At 41.0% G+C, this 17,973-nt stretch overlaps 1 protein-coding gene across 1 annotated transcript; it reads right to left on the bottom strand.

Annotated features, from left to right (window-relative positions):
• Positions 1 to 1,196: 1,196 nt before the first annotated feature.
• Positions 1,197 to 17,627, bottom strand: qtrt1 (queuine tRNA-ribosyltransferase 1). Its single transcript, XM_006631666.3, has 10 exons — positions 17,295 to 17,627; positions 13,566 to 13,634; positions 12,380 to 12,518; positions 10,696 to 10,774; positions 7,891 to 8,006; positions 6,999 to 7,137; positions 5,892 to 5,967; positions 3,522 to 3,631; positions 2,507 to 2,591; positions 1,197 to 1,949 (listed from the first exon to the last, which is right to left on the bottom strand). The coding sequence occupies exons 1-10, from the start codon at positions 17,586 to 17,588 to the stop codon at positions 1,797 to 1,799; spliced, it is 1,260 nt and encodes a 419-aa protein (XP_006631729.2). The 5' UTR covers positions 17,589 to 17,627; the 3' UTR covers positions 1,197 to 1,796.
• Positions 17,628 to 17,973: the final 346 nt, after the last annotated feature.

The following is a 17,973-nucleotide window of genomic DNA, read 5'->3' as shown; positions in this document are numbered from 1 at the left end:
TCAATTTACAAAAACAAAACAGAGTAAGCGCTGCGGTAAGAAATGTGACTTTAAAATTCTCTAGTTGACTAGTTTGCCCAGTTTGCTCACCTCGTCCGGTTTCCGTTTGCCTCCTGAAAGTTTCGAGGAGGTCATATCGGTCATAAGGGGACCGAGTTTTTTGGACCTAATTTTTCCAAAACACTTCCCGAGTATTAAAAACACCACTTATTTTGCCGTCTTTAAATCTCATCTCAAGACATACGTTTTTGACGGCCTTTGACTCTTGAACTCTTATAATATCTTAGTTACATTTGATTTTATTGTATTGTAGCATTACCCCTCTGCTCATGTAGCAGTGTAAGAAGCAGGAGACTGGAACTTCCGCTCACTAGGTTATTTCCCTTTCAGAATACACAGGTATGCTAATCACTCAGGCAAAGGAGAGTAAGGTAGCCAAGTGGAGACAAGGTGTACAGAGCCAACTGCTCAGCCAGGGGTTTGGTGTGATAATGCGGGGAAAAAGGGAAAGGGAACCCCTATTTATAGTGGAGGGGAAAAGGTGAGGTGAGAGTGTGTAATAGGTGATTTCAAGGTCATGTGCTCAGGCTCTCAGGGGTGCCATCTTCCAGAATTCTCCAGTATATGATAATTTATGTAGAGTTCCTTGAGAATGTTCTGCACTGAAAGACACTATATAAAAATACATTTGATTGACTTGCATTGATTTCTTACTTGTTCCTTACACTATTTAATGGCAGTCAACTATGACAGCACCTGCTGCTGTGAAGGTTCTGGCAACAAGACCTCTGTATGTGTCAGCTAGAGGACAGATTTATCACAAGGATGTTTGGAAACTTGCTCAGGGTGACAAAGCAGAAAATCAGCAGCACTTGACTCCAGAATGCCCCTGATAACATGCCTGTTGCCTCAAACTGAGGAACATCCAACCTTCCTGAAAAGGATTTTTAAAGAAAGTATTGAAATCATCTGATCAGGGCATGGTTCAGGGTGCAAGGTCTTGCAAATGGGCTTCTGTACCATGAATGACAATATTTGTGTCCCCCTACACATGCAGTACACACTCACTACCTAGCCATGTCTAAACACACAGCCAGAGTGTGCCACCACATATAGCATGGAGAACAGGACATACAGTAGATCGTCCCACAAAACTAGAGAAACTACAATCTGTAAAAAAGTGGACTTTCTACATTTTTTTACAGGTAAGGTACAATATATTGAACAGTACATGAAGAAATAAATAATTAACGGACAAGATGAGAAAACACTGCGTTAACTTTTTTTCATTCTGGTAGTCTTTAATGTTGGAGCTCTACCTAAGCCTCATTAAATCTTCCCCCTAAAATATTTTTTAAACAGTACTGTGATTTACAATACTCCACTAACTGTTGAAGGTCTGAGTAAAAAAAGTAGAATCTTAGAAGAAGTTGGGGCATTTAGTTATTATTGAAAATGTGACATTTTATTTTGCACCCCAGTACAAAATCCATTATATAAATAAAAGTAAATGATAAAAAGGAAGATAAAAAATTAAAAAGGCGTGGTCACAGAGTCTGAGAAATTACTTACAAGTGCAACTTGCCTTCATTTCATTGACTTAGCATCAAGGTGGTCTCAATGTCTCCCTTGAGATATTTTTTGGTTAAAATAACAAATTGTTCTCTAAAAAAACAGGACAGGCCTTGCTTTTAAATCTGAGATCACATCCAGCCTGAGATTCAGACCACAGGCCAGTTTTATACCAGTATTGTCTTTCTCTTTTCTCACTACCAATGATCCCCTGCTTGTTGCCCTTAGTCCAGGGTGATGTTCACCGATGCCAGGGCGTCCACTGCCCAGGAAGGATAGTCCTCCTTGGAATTGTACATGCGTGCCATGAAGCTCCGTACAAACTGAGGGAAGCGCTGCTCCACGATACTCTGCCTCACGGAACGCATCAGGGAAAGCTTAAAACAGGTGAGCGCACAGGTGATCAGAATGACAGGATCCAGGGGTTTCACAGATCCAGACAACACACAAGCCCCAATTTTGCAGATGCATCCATAGACATTATATAAAGACTGTTGTAAAGTATTACAACATTACAGATTTTATATTTTTCAGTGATTGTCAAACTAGCCATTGAAGTCTATTTTCTCTCTGGAAGAGCCGGATAAGTATCACTAACATACAAACTCACTTCACTTCCTCTCATGTAGATTTCATTTAGTGTGATGCTAATCTTCTCCCCTCCTATGAGAAGCTCAGCAGCCCCATTCATTTTGAAACAAATACCAATTTTTACTAGTAATGCAGACAACAATTTAACAGTGTGGTCTACAAAACAAGCAACCCATGAATTAAAAATGTGAAAAAGAAAACATTCATGTCAAATCAAAAAACCTATAAGTACATTGATATCTTCTAAGGGGTAAGACTAACAAGACCCTTTTATGTTTTACCCTAAATTGAGAGGTGACACTAAGGCAGTAGACTACAATGGTACTCCCACAGAAACACCTACCTGATATGCAATATTGTGAACTGTTATGTGGTGCAGGGCAGCTGTATCTGCCTTAAACAACGCATGAAGGAAAGCTCGACTGTACCTGCAGAAGAAACACACATGTTGCAACTTTGCAAACGTTTCTGCTGTGCTCATGCTAAAAGAGGACATGAGAACAGTGGTTCTTAACCTTTAGTGCAGTCTGTACCCCTTCGGTTCTCTAAATGTGTTCACACACCCATTATTCATCTATGAATTGGCTTCATCAGTCTGTTCTCCTCCCCACTGATAGCAGATGTGTGGTGAGCATACTGGTGCACTATGGCTGTTGTTGCATCATCCAGGTGGGGGCTGCACTTTGGTGGTGGAGGGGAGTCCTCACTACCTGTCAAGCGCTTTGAGTGGAGTGTCCAGATAAGCACTATATAAGTGTAAGGAATTATTATTAAATAATATCCAAAATAATTGAAGTAGGTCAGTTCTTTAAACCTAAGATATCTCATAACTATAGAATTAAAGGGACAGAATAACATATCCCATTTATTTTCACAGTACAATTAAGGAGACATAAAGAAGTACACCCTTTTTAAAGTTGACCTTAAATACCTGCATTTCATGAACCAAAGTAGTTACTTTTGTACTTATGTGCCTATGTTTAATGTGTATTTTAAAAGATTTAACTTCTAAAACATTTTGGCATGTCACACACCCCTATGAAGGGGTTTATGCAACCCAGGTTAAGAAACACAAGTAACACAACCATTCTATTTCTCTAGAAACTGTGCACAGTTATGGAACATAAACTGGGGTAATTCTGAAGAAATAGATGCTACACAAAAGAGAATGAATGACAATTTGAGTCTTTTTCATGTTCCTACATTTCATACAAGTATATGCATCAGGCCCTGCAGGATGCACATAGCTAAGGTATCAGATCCTGTGTGGTTTGTGTGTCCTCCATTTTGTTCCAAGTGCAAGGTGTGCAAGTCCAAAATGACAGGGCTCTAAATGTAGAAATATTAGTTCTTCTCACCTCCTGCAGGTGGCACACTCACAGTTGGGATCAATAGGTTGGAAGTCTTTGGCAAACTGCTTGTGTTTGAGCTGCAGGGACCCCCAAGGCACGAGCGCGGAGCCGAACCTCTGTAACAACAGCCCAAGGGTGAGTTATCAAACAGCGATGCATGGTAAAACTCTCTCTAACTGAGCAAAATCTGAACTGCCCTCCTGCATTTAGATCAGTGTAGCCCTATCAAGCTAGGGAGGACTGGTTGGCTCAGCAGCACTCCTTTAATACTTAATTCCTATGAAGTTTCTCTTGAAGTGTACCATTCACCTGAGTTGTCTCCTTTGCTGTAATGATCTGCATACAACAATGGTGCTCAAAAATCATGTAGTTAGACAAGATTCTTACTGTACAGACGTTTACTACATTTCGGGCTACAGGGTGTGTCAATTCCTGTACATACTGAAGTAATGGAGAAATAAACCAATATATTTTAATTGGATCACTTCTCCTCCTGTTGGTCTGTGCCAGAGATCTGTAGCTCTGTAGCTCCTATCCTGAAGAATCTTATCTTATGATAGCCAAGTTCTGAATGATTTAACTGGATTAATCATGTTACGAGGGGATAATATACTTCCTCTATCTCTGCTCACTGACCACTGAAAGCTGTCATTAAACGCTTAGCAGGGACTGTAGCTCCATTAATCCATGCCAGTTTAATTAAACAAAACATGCTTGAATGATCTAATATCAAACATTGACTTATATAAAGGCCTTATATGAAAATGACCAAATCTGACATGAATCTAACTGTCAAGGAAATGTCTTGTCTGATCCCATAGGTAGATGTCCTATAACAGGTTTGATGCTCAAGTAACATGCCAGTTTTTCACAAAGCTGCCTCATTCCTCTTTCACATCAACTCATCACTTTATTTTATTCACTCTTTATGCTCATTTGTAGAAGTCTCCAGAAAGGCTTTCCATATTTCATTATACAGGATGCCAAACTCCACCGGAGGAAGAACTCCCTCCACGATCTGCAATAGAAAAGCTTTGTCCGTCTCAGCTGGATTCAGAACAGATGGTGCTAGTTGTTGACCGCAGCTTTAAAGGAGGGCTGACTGGCAAAAACCGAATGTCAGCACCCAGAGGCCCTACACTTATTATTCTTTGCAAACACATGCAGTCCAGCAGTGTAGATTGACAACATTACCTTTGGGAGACCTGAGGCTTAAACCATGCTATTCTTACAGGGGAGTGGAGAAAACAGCATTCTGTTCAGAAGATCAATTGCAATTATTCATTAATAAGCCACAAGCAACACCAGCCTCAAAATATGAAGAATGAACATTTAAGAATTGCATTAAATGATTTTTTGATTGGCATATTTCTGAGAGAGCATTAGAATGACCCTGAGAGAGGAGGTCCATGCTTTAAATAAAAGAATGGATATACAGTCAGAGGAAGTAATGGCAACAGTATATAATGTGAAAACTGCTGAATTCAATTGAGAAAATGATGTTAAGTGCACTGAAGAAAAGATTCAGTGGTAAAACCTTTATTTGTACACACATTCACAACATAAAAAATGTGTTAGTGTGCAATTTAAAGAAGAGCACACAACATTTCTCAGACTTAACTTTTATATCTCCGCCTATACTGACAAGTTAAAGGAACTTGGTTATCTTTTGTCCTGAACATAAGACTATAAGGGGGGAGGAAGTTAATAGAGAAGTATTTAAAGTACTTCTGCAAAGTATTTAAGTCACTCCAAATATCTACTTCAGGACCAACAGTAAAATTAGCACAGAAGATTGTTAGGAAGTCAGAAAGACAACATAACGAAAAGTTACGCTTGTTGAAAGGCCTCTCTTGCCAATACTATCAGCAAAATCCTTTCAAGCTCCATGCGGCTAATTCTTGCTTTGATCAAAGTGGATATGCAGGGGGTGGATTAGTGGTGGGCCAGGGTAATTAAACAATCATTTTGGAAATTCCAATCAGACAGAGAAGACTTTCCAGTCCCAGTCCTGATCTGGAAAACAAATGTTTTCTGATTTTCATTCCAGGTGAATTCACTGTAACCTTTACTCAACAACGGATCATCTAATTCAGCCCTTTTTAATTGTTTATCCCTCAAACCTTCAGGACATTTCAAGTTTCCAAGAAACCCCCTGTATAACTTAAAATGTGCAACTTCTTAGGAGCCGTTTTAAAGTTTTTATTAGAAAAATATTCTGCCAAAAGGCTGAACGCTCAGATGGAATGAATACACATAGAAGAAGGAAATCAATGCAGATCGATTGAAGAAACTCTGAGTTTAAAAAAAGCAGAAAAAAACTGGATCATGTTGTTCATTTAAAATGCTCCTAAAAGAGAAGAAGACTTTACTCACAGCAGTGCGTGTAGGAAAGACACAGTCAAACATGTCACAGCCGAGGGCGACACACACCACCAGATCAGTGGCATACCTGAGAAAAAGAGAACAAACATGGGTTGGGTCTCCATCTTCACTGAACAACAATGAAGATCCTCTCCTCCACTAACACCCCTGGCTTCTGTGATTAACCCGTCATTGTGGTTTATCATCGGAAACCAAGCAAAAGGGGGCTCCCACAATCAAAGTGTTGTGGGAGTGTGGAACAAACTATCCATATGTTTTTGAAGTCAAAACCCTGGTTTCTTCTTTCAAGAAATTACTGGTTTAAGATCCTTGGATCAATGAACTACTAACTCATTGTAGTTACTAGTCTAGAATGGCTCTTTTCATTTGTAATTTTTCTTATGTTCTTAACCTCTAGTCTAACATGTTCAGAAAATGAACCTCAATGCCCAACCTGGAAGCCAAAAAAACATTTTTCAAGGCTGCTTTTCCAACAAAGATGGAAAAGCATTCAAAAACAGACTGACTTGGTTCTAAGATGTGCAATTTAATTGCTTTTCTGCATTCACTGACAACACTTTTTCTGCCTATTAATAGCAGAATATTAACCCACTTTTCCATTAAAATACCTATTTAAACCAAATTATTGTCTTTTACTGGGTGTGTATAGGATTTCAAAATCATTGCATTATTGCAAAAACTGTGTGTTGTTCCCTTTGCCGTCTGAAAGCACTTAATACATGCTACTAACTCACATCTATACACACCCCTTATGTCCACAGTGCTCAAACAACAACACAACTGCCTTTCACTGTCTCATTAGGTCCTTATGTTAACATTCATCCACTACTGAACATCAACACTGAACCCAACACTGAGAACCTCACTGTTAATCTCAGGGAGGGTCTCCTACAGCACCATGTCACGATGATGCCGTATATATAACTCCTCTTATAGCACAAAAGGGACCCAAATTCCCTCAGAATCCAAGAGAATTCCTTGTCAGATCACAAATAAAATCTGTTACCCTCTTGTGCAGTACAAAGAGTCAGTGGAGACGAATGGCTCTTTCCATAACATCCTTCTCTGTACCAAAATGAAACACGCTGAGCTCAGTACCCGACTCCCATGAGGTATCGAGGCTTCACCCGGGGCAGGTGGTCTGTGCTGAGCGTCACCATCTTCCAGAAATCGTCCTTCTCCTCTCCCCCGCTGAGCCCACCGACGGCGAATCCGGGCACGTCCCGCTTCGTCATTTCTACTCCAAACGACACAACAGACCAGAGCGCACACAGGTTAAGGGCAATTTTCCAGCTCATTTATTCAAACTGTCGTTCCACACTCCTGAAGTACAAAATTACGCAATAGAACAAGGAAGAGGCATGGGATATAAAAACATAGAAAATGATAATTATTGCTTTCCAATGGGTAGCCAATGAACCTCTCTGTACAAAGAACTTGCAGAGACAGGAGCTGGAAAACCAGAAAGTGATCTACAAGATGCTTGTGGAGTAAGTCAACTATTCAAACGTCCATCTACACATTTTCTAAGCACTTTTTTCTAACATGGTCACGGTGGCCTGGAGCCTATCCTGATAAGCTACAGGCACAAGCTGGACAGACAGCAAACAAGAGACACACACTCACAGGACCAATTTTCCCATAAGTCAATTAACTTAGAAGTGTATTTTTGGACTGCTGGAGGACATCGGTGCAACTAAAGGAAGCCTACAGGAACACAGGGAGAACATACAAACTCGACACAGATAGCACTCCATATCAGGTAAGATATTAGTCTCACTCATTTATAACTATTTGGTCCATACTGAGTCGATGTGTGTGTCTGACCCAGACTGAAAAACATACACAGCATTCCAAAAAGAAGTCACGTTCCTTATGGACCCGGTTGACCAAGAAACATGTGTTGCTCCAGTGCCAAGAATATAGTGATTCAGTTGTCTGAATAAGCCTCCCAAACTGAAAAGCAGACTGTACTTCTTGAAACGGGTACCTTCAAGGCATTTTTTGCGGAGGTCAGCGTTCAATCCACCTTGGATGATGGCGAAAAGATTCTGCCTCTCTGGGTTTTTGTTGGCTTTTATGCAACGATCTAGCCATCGGATAGACCTGGAAGAGGAAGAGAAAGATCATTTCTGGTCAACAGATAACGACGGCAACATTATTTGACAAAATTAGCAGTTATTCCCTCCCACACCAAAAACACATACTGTTAGGTTAACTGGCTTCTGGAAAAATTGGCCCTGATGTGAGTGTATCTGTGTGAGCCCTGTGATATACTGGCATCTCATCCAGGGTGTATCCTGCCTTTAGCCCGTTGTTTGCCAGTTAGGCTGTGTCCCCCGTGATCCTGTATTTGAAAAAAATATTTGAAAATGGATAGATAGATGGATGGACTTAAGATGAAGACAAACCCTGCATCTTCATCATATTGCCTCTTGTGAGATCCGGTACAGACTACACACATCCAAGTGTATACTCGCCTGCAATTTTGCTGCAACCACGTTCTGGATAGTCATCACTGTTTATTGTACTGAATGATGGAGATATTTGTATTTTTAACTTGACTGCTATTTTGTCTCTCTTGTATGTACTATTATGTAACCACTATGTCACGATCCTGCATTCTACTGGTCTGTCAGCCATCTTGTGAGGTTACAGACTCCGACTCTGTCTGAGCTGAGATGGAGTCTTGTCCTGTCCACTAGGTGGAGCCAGAGGCAGGGATAAGAGCTTTTATCCCAGCACTCCTGCTCATGTAATTTAGCTTTTAACTTGGGTAAGAGCTTCTGCTAACAACCAGACTCACTCTGAGCTGTTTTTACCTGCATAGTAGGGTTGTTATGCATTAGGCAGTTTGGTTTGTGAACATTTCTTAAAAACAAAAAATCAAATATCTTTTTGAACACCTTTCCAAAAAAAAAACTGCTCTTTTTATAATCTTAGCAATAATAATTATAATTAATAATAATTGCTTACACTTATATAGCGCTTTTCTGGACACTCCACTCAAAGCGCTTTACAGGTAATGGGGACTCCCCTCCACCACCACCAATGTGTAGCATCCACCTGGATGATGCGACGGCAGCCATAGTGCGCCAGAACGCTCACCACACATCAGCTATCAGTGGGGAGGAGAGCAGAGAGTAATGTAGCCAATTCATAGAGGGGGAGTATTAGGAGGCCTAATTGTAAGGTAAGGTAAGGTAAGGGCCAATTGGAAATTTGGCCAGGACACCGGGGTTACACCCCTACTCTTTTCGAGAAGCACCCTGGGATTTTTAATGACCACAGAGAGTCAGGACCTCGGTTTTACGTCTCATCCGAAGGACGGCGCCTGTTTACAGTATAGTGTCCCCATCACTATACTGGGGCATTAGGACCCACATGGACCACAGGGTGAGCGCCCCCTGCTGGCCCCACTAACACCTCTTCCAGCAGCAACCTTAGTTTTTCCCAGGAGGTCTCCCATCCAGGTACTGACCAGGCTCACACCTGCTTAGCTTAAGTGGGTTGCCAGTTGTGAGTTGCAGGGTGATATGGCTGCTGGCTATACTCCCTGTTGCTACCACAGACATGTTAATCACGTAGCTAAATTATACCAGTTTATGCTGAAAAGCACCAGAAGCAGTAGGATTATTGTCAACTGAACGCTGTTACTGAGATGAATTGGCAGGCAACAGAGAAGCTCTGTACTTAGGAAGAACTCTTCTGACTGCACAGTGGTGATTAAATGGTATAATATTTCAGCAGATCGATGCACTGCCTGAGCCAAGTTTAATGCATCCCATGCAAGTCATGTACTGCAGAGCCACTGTGATGAAGTACTTCTGTATTCGAGGCCATCCCTGTGTAGTGTTGAAAGGTGACTGAGTGAATATTCCCACCCCAAATTAAAACTGAAAAATTGAATTCCTTTAAGAATTTAATTTCCTATTGATCAAGAAAATACATTAATGCTACATTTCTGTAAATATGTATCTCTTCTGAGTAAAACTCAACTGATGAAAGGTGTTGAGGAGTGCTAGGAATTATAAACACAACATATATTTTATCCTTACCACATTAGTTGAATTTATACTATATACCTACATCATTCTTATTTTGTCATAACTCATATTTGACAATATGGAAAGGTAATACCATTCACAGTGTCGTAACCAGCAGTGCCCTCTTTATTGTAATATCAGTTATTAGGGTCAATTTAGCAAATTTGCAAATTAATTTGCAAATTCAGTCACTTCCTGGATGTACTGTAACTGAAAGTTTTTTAGCAAAGGAAGGCTCACAAAATAATATTTCATTCACTGGGGTATGAAAAAATCGTGCATGTAGAAAGACAGTAAACTGTTTTTGGCAGGTGTTCTATTGATGCAAACACTACTAAAAGTAATACAAGTCTTTAGCTCCAAACTTCCATCCATCCATGATTTTCTTACCATGATTGTCCAATAAAGCATTGAGGAGGAGCCGGAGCCTATCCCAGCAAGCAACAGGCACAAGGCAGGGTACACCCTGGACGGGATGTCATTCCATCGCAGGGCACACACTCACACCAGGACCAATTTACCCAGAAGAAAATTAAACTACCAGTACATATTTGAACTGTGGGAGCAAACCAGAGCACCCAGAGGAAACCCACACAAACACAAGGAGAATATATAAATTCTGCTTCAAACTAAATATACAGATCAAAAGAAAATGTGGCCTGTACAACAGCCAGAATAATTATCAACATGGTAGACAATGACAACTGTATTTTTCAGCAACTGTGCTTCTCAAGTATATTGTGCCATACCTATACATGGCTTCCTCAACACGGGGCCCAGTCACAGTGCTGCTGACCACATCATCCAACTGCATCATGATGTCTGACCCTGGAGAAACACGAGCATCGGCATTCACCACTGCTTATCATCAGTGTGTCCAGATTATAAATGAGGCACAACAATCCACAGCCCAGTGAAGGAGGTGTAAGGTTAAGGGCAACTATGCTTCATTCCAAGATTAACAGGTGTTTGTGGGTTTGACAGAAGAACAGAAAAAAGGAAAAAAGAGAGTGCTATTCTTCCCATCTTGTTTGGAAGTTTTGTGGTTCAGTAAATTTTCCAGGTCTCCTCTGGTTTGTGTTTCACTGTCTATTGAAGAAGTCCTCTAGGTTGACTGTGTGAATCAGAAATACTTGTATGAAGTCCCCTCATAGTGGGTATTAATCTAGCTGCTTCTTGATGAATTCAGTGTTGGTTTCTGCCACCTGGCTAGGAAGCCCATTTCAGACACCCACAGCTCTTTGTGTAAAGGCATGTTTCATACTCACTGTCTTCAATAAACTTAATTGTATCTTCCGATTATGACCTTGTGTCCTTATTTAAATAGTGAGTGTCAACTAATCCCATGTGGAATATATCCATCCCAAGACAGCTCAATAGCAAAACATAATAATTAACAGAAAACATTGTGTTTGGTTTATATAGAAGCATACGTGATAAATGCACATTACATGACAGCTATATTTTACAAAACTCAGGTAGTTGCTGGGTTGAACAGTTACCTGTTCAGGCCATCACACAATGAGACTTCAAGACAAAAATGCAGCTGAAAATCAAAAACCTTATTTCACTGCTACAATAAACAAAGCTAGGAAAGTTGTTCCTGAACAAAACAAAGCCAAAATCTTTAAAATAGCTGTTTTTATGTGCAGGGGATTCTGAGCTAAGACATAAAAGGAAATCAATACAGAGTGGAATTATTTTGCTTGCTTTTACTCCTTCCACATCATAATAATCCTTACACTTATAGCATTTCTCTGAGCATCCACTCAAAGCACTTTACAGGTAATGGGGACTCCACTCCATCACCACCAGTGTGTAGAACCACCTGGATGGTGTGACAGCAGCCAAAGTGCTTCAGTATATTCACCATACATCAGCTATCAGTTTTGAGGAGAACAGAGTGATGAAGCCAGTTCATAGATGGGGATTATTAGGAGGCTATGATTGCTAAAGGCCAGGGAGAAATTTGCCCAGAACACCAGGGGGCCACCCCTACTATTTTCAAGAAACGTCCTGGGATTTTTAATGACCACATAGTCAGGATCTCGGTGTTATGCGTTATTTGAAAATGGCACTTATTTTTCAGTATAGAGTCCAATTACTTTACTAGGGCATTAAGACCCACACAGAGACCGCAGGGTGAGCACCCCATACTGGCCCCACTAACACCTCTTCCAGCAGCAACCTTAGCTTTCCCAAGAGGTCTCCCATCCAGGTATGTGACCCAGGCTCACACTAGCTTAATTAGTGGCTTGCCAGTTGTGAGTTTTAGGGTGATATGATTTCTTGCTCTACATATACATTACCGTTCTCTTCTGCAAAAGTGAGTCTTGAGTTTTAAACTCAGACAAGCTTTTTTTTGGTAATTTTTTCTGCAAAAGGCTTTATGCCTGTATGCCAAAGAGCTTTGGTGCATGAGATGAAATTTACCCAGGGCGTTCTGGATGCTGATGGACTCCTCGGGAGTGAGCAGGATTTCTTTGCCATCATAAGGAGAACGGAATCGCACCCCTTCTTCCGTCACCACAGACAGCTCCACCAGAGACACCATCTGGAAACCACCACTGTCCTGAACAAAGCAGAGGACAGGCGGGAGGGACTCATTAGCATGGCTGTGCACTGCAATCATTGAAAGAGGTTCCACTCCCTTTGCAGCGGTATAAAACACTCCACAGTCTTGATTCATCCAAAATTAGTTTCAGTTTCATACAGGGAGACAGCCTCAGCCCTTACTGGAAACTACATATATTATTATTATTATTATTATTATTATTATTATTATTAACTGCTTACACTTATATAGCGCTTTACGGGACACTCCACTCAAAGCGCTTTACAGGTAATGGGGACTCCCCACCACCACCAATGTGCAGCATCCGCCTGGATGATGTGACGGCAGCCATAGTGCACCAGAACGCTCACCACACATCAGCTATCAGTGGGGAGGACAACAGAGTAAAGAAGCCATTTAATAGATGGGGATAGATTCATACATGAGAGGGATTGTACTAGTAACACACTGCCACTGAAGGATGCAGGATGCCCAAACATTACATGGTATAAAAGAGACTTCTGCGATTTGCAGTGAGAGCTAGCCATTCCTCCAGGATCATTATCAGTATGGATTTTTCTGCCTTTTTTATGGTGGATTTAAAAGGTCGTGCCAATGACAAGTGGGTCTGACAAGGTTTGAAATCACGACTGGATGAAGGTAAATGTTAGGCCAAAAGGCAAGAACATAATGGACTCTTTAACAGTATAGTGTCATTTTAAGATCACCTGAAACTGATTTTTTTGTGAAAGTGTGGAACGAGCTGCTTACTGTATGTGAAAGTCCATTGTAAAGGAAGATTTGTAGGCACCTTACCCAAAGAATGGTGAGAGTATGGATCAAGCTACCCAGCCATGTGGCGGAAGCTGATACTTTGGCTATAGCTGAACAGCTGAATGAGATCCTGGGATCAGTTACCTACTAACAAATGGGCCAGGTGGGCCGCACAGCCTTATCATATTCTTAATTCCTTCTTAATTCCTTCTGTGGATTTAATTGGAATAAAACTTAAAAAGAAAGATAACGCAGTGCCAGGCTCTTCTTTATTAGTATGGGTTATCTTACCGTCAGTAAGTTACGTTTCCAGTTCATAAACCCATGCAGGCCATTAGCCTTCTTGATGAGCTCTGGTCCCTGGAAGAAAAGCACAGGTCATCTAACACAGTTTCCAAAGCAGTTCTTTGTGGTGGTCAGATATTTTACCGTACAGCATCTGTTACAAAACAACATACAGAGTATATACCTGTTCAGGTGGGTAGCTGCGTCAGCATGCGTAGGCTGCAAAGGAACAAGTAATAGGTTTATTCCATGCTGAAAAAAAGAAGAAAGAGAACACGGCCATGGAGCCTTCTTGGCCACACACCTTTTTTTCAGCATGGAATAAACCTATTACTTGTTCCGTATATACCTGTTGTCTTCTTTAAAACCTTCAAAGGCATTTTTTTATTTTTTCTTCAAAAACATAACAAACGTCCTCAGCATTTAGATTCACAAATGACCTTTATTCAGACATATTAGACAGGTCACCCCTATGTAGACTGAATGAAAGACCAGCAATAATAATCATCATCATAATAATAATAATAATAATAATAATAATAATAATAATAATAATAATACTTTTTATTTATATAGTGCCTTTAAAGGTGGCTTCTCAAAGCGCTTTACAGGATGACAATAACAATAAATAAGAAGAATACACAAGATAAGACACAATTACAATTACAATTACAACAATAACAATAGAGGAGACCGTGGAAGGTGATACTAAGAAGAGCAGAGGGGTGAAGAATGGAACCAGTTAAGTAAAGGCTTTTCTGAAGAATAGGGTTTTGAGTCTGAATTTGAAGGAGTTTAGAGAAGGTGACTCTCTGATATCCTTGGGCAAAGAGTTCCAGAGCTTGGGGTCATTACAGGAGAAGGCCCTGTCACCCATACAATGTAGACGGGCTTGGGGGACAGTAAGGAGTGCAGAATTTGAAGAGCGGAGGTTGCGAGGTGGGGAGTAGGGCGATAATAGTTCAGACAGATATTGAGGTGCCAAGCCATGCAGAGCCTTATAGGTGATCATGAGGATTTTAAAGTCTAGACAGAATTTGACCGGAAGCCAGTGCAAGGACTCCAGGATACGAGTAATGTGAACACTTGCACTAGACCTGGTCAGGATTCTGGCTGCTGAATTTTGGACATACTGCAGTTTGTTCAGAGTAGATTTAGATACCCCTGCGAGAAGAGCATTGCAGTAGTCAATTCGAGAGAATACAAATATGTTGATCAGCTTTTCAGCCACAGTTAATGATAGCATAGGGTGTAGTCTTGCGATATTTCAAAGGTGAAAAAAAGATGTTTTGACAGTATGCTGCACATGTGGATCGAATATAACCCCAAGGATTTTCAATTTTGATTGAAGCTCATGTACAGAGTCATCTACAGATAGGGTTACAGGACTGGCTTTACGAAGTTGATGGGGGGTACCAATAAGCATGACTTCAGTCTTGTCACAGTTAAGATGAAGGAAGTTTTGAGTCATCCAAATTTTTATGTCAGAGATGCAATTAGATAGAATAGAGACAGCCACATCAGTATCAGGTTTGGTATGGATGTATACTGTATGTGAGTATCGTCAGCATAAAAATGAAAGCTGAGGCCATGTGATCTTAAAAGCTGACCAAGTGGGAACTTGTAAAATGCTGAAGAGCAAGGAGCCCAGTATTGAGCCCTGGGGGACACCAGACTTGACAAGACCAATTTCAGACCTGTACCCATTGAGAGAGACAAAGTGACAGCGATCAGTGAGGTAAGATTTAAACCATTTGAGGGCAGTGTCAGAAACTCCAAACACAGTCTCCAGACGAGAAAGTAAGATGTTATGGTCAACAGTGCCAAAGGCAGCACTGAGATCAAGAAGGATGAGTATAGAAAGAGAACCAGAATCAGAAGCTATTAGAAGATCGTTAGTGACTTTGACCAGGGCAGTTTCTGTGCTGTGAAGTTGACGGAAGCCAGATTGGAGGGGTTCGAAAAGGTTGTTTGTCATGAGGTGGTTATGTAACTGAAGTGTGACAGCACCTTCTAGAATTTTAGAGAGAAAGAGTAAGTTGGAGATTGGGCGAAAATTGTTAAGATTGTCGAGAGCCATGTTAGGCTTTTTTGGCACAGGGGCAATGGCAGCAGTTTTGAGGACCGTTGGTACAATGCCAGTGCTCATGGATTCATGTATAATATTGAGGACAATGGGACAGAGAGAAGAGAAACAGGACTGGAATGGGATCTTAAATAGATGTGGTGGGTTTCAAGCATGTAACTAGTTTGTTGAGGGATGCCGAGTTAAGAAGAGAGAAGTTGGAGAGACGGGAACCAGAGAAGTTGGATGAGGAGGGAGGAGGTATGGAAATGATATGCGGTGTGGAGATATTTGGGTTGCCAGATGTTGTCAATCTTAGAACTAAAGAAATCTAAGAATGTGTTGCAAAGTTGTGATGAGGCGGGTAATGTGGTAGGGCAGTTTGGCTTGAGCAGTCTATTGATGGTGGAGAAAAGATGTCTGGGGTTGTTTTGGTGATTTTCAATGATGTGAGAGAAGTAGGTGGATCTGGCAGACTCTATAGTAACCTGATATTCAGATAAGTAATCTCTCCAGGCCTGATAATGTACATTAAGGCCGGAAAGACACCACCTACACTCAAGTTTGCGAGAGGCTGCCTTCATGGATCGCAGATGGTAATTGTACCAGGGGACAGGCCGAGAGAAAGAGATGGTTCAAGTTTTTAAAGAAGCAAAGGTGTTGAGGGTAGATAAAAGAGCACTGTCAAGTAACTGTATTTTGTCTTCTAGAGGGTCAGAGGAAGAGAAACAGGATAAGGAGGACAGAACAGAATTTGCAAACCTTGGGTGATCAATTGATCGCCAGTTGCGGAAATTTACAGAGCGTGGGGAGGAGGTGTTAGAAAGAGGTAATTCCAGATTGAAGAGAATGGCTAAGTGGTCAGAGAGGCCTAGAGAAAGGGGAGAGCAGTGGGAGACAAAGGAGTCATTTGCAATAATTAAATCTAAGGTGTGTCCTTTGTTATGTGTAGGGGTACAAACAAACTGAGTAAGGTCAAAGCATCCCAAAAGAGAAAGGAAGTCTTTAGCAAGACTGGAAGAGGTCGAATCAATGTGTATATTAAAGTCCCCTAGAATAAGGATCCTTTTAAACTTAAGGCATGAGAATGAGAGAAAATCAGCAAACTCACCTAAGAAGGCTCCACTGGGTTTGGGTGGTCTATAAACTGTAGCAATAATAGTAGTAATTAAATATGGCTGAATGTCTTTTGTTAATTGAAAAGCTGGTGTCACTTTCCACGCACACAACGTTTTTTTACAACAAAGATTTTGGATGTCTGTGTGCTTGTCTCACTGTAGTATTTCTATTACAAACTTTTAATAAATAACATCCACCAAAACGACACCAGTTTCTGCCCTTTCATAAACACGAATTTCAGGCAATTATTGTTGTCATACATTCTACTGGGGGATGCACCTTTTACTCTTTTTGCTTTTACCCCCACTGAATTCACTGTGTAACGTGATACGGGGGTTTATTTATTTAGATCGCATTGCTATATTTCATTGTCATTTACATTGGTGTTTATAATTTGCATTTATATTTTCAACTTTGGAAAGTTTTGAAGATAAATGCACTTTTTAACTCAAGAGTTAACGCTGTTGCACCTGAGCTCTTACATGCACAATGTTTTAAGATTTTTGACAACTCGTAAGGCAAAAGCCAGATCTGTGCCGCTGCACACGTACCGGTCTCATACCCAAGTGATACGTATTTCCCAGACAGATCTGACATCCCAGAGCTTCTAGTTGGTCCACGGTGATCCCTTTCATCGTGCCCTGCGTGCCAACCGGCATGAATACCGGCGTGTTGACCGTGCAGTGCGGCAGGGTGAGGTCGCAAGCCCGGGCTTTGCTCACCGGACACTCAGCCACTATACGGAGAGTTAGTGGAGCCCCTGCAAAAGCTCTCCCGGTTGCGAGAGCAGAGTTAACAGTCCCCATGCTGTCTAAACATTTTGCAGACACTCCAACAGCTGCCATGCTGGAAACAACGCGTCACGACTGGAGGAGGAACCGGAAGGCGAAAGATTACGCATGTGCGTCTGCTACCAACAGCAGGGTGCTAATGACACGAAAAGAGGCTATTTTGCTGAATTCCGCTATGGAAAATTTGTTGTTTAATTGCCCATGTATATTTTACCACGTTGCACGTTGTACCAACTGGAAAGTGTAAAAAAAAGTTTCCATTTAAATTCCGACTACGAGAGAACCCATAACTGCATGCGATTTACGTACACAGGCGCATCTGAGTTTCCTTCAGAGAAGATTTAAAATGTAAAAAGGAGTGTGCTTATCTTAAACCTTATATTATTATATCGTAGTATAAAGCATTGAAAGCTGCATTTTGCCTTTTGCATAATCATAG

Source organism: Lepisosteus oculatus, chromosome 11 (assembly GCF_040954835.1).
Source record: "Lepisosteus oculatus isolate fLepOcu1 chromosome 11, fLepOcu1.hap2, whole genome shotgun sequence".
NCBI lineage: Eukaryota > Metazoa > Chordata > Actinopteri > Semionotiformes > Lepisosteidae > Lepisosteus > Lepisosteus oculatus.
The sequence above is the reverse complement of the archived record's forward strand: the minus strand, read 5'-3'. Positions and strand labels throughout refer to the sequence as shown.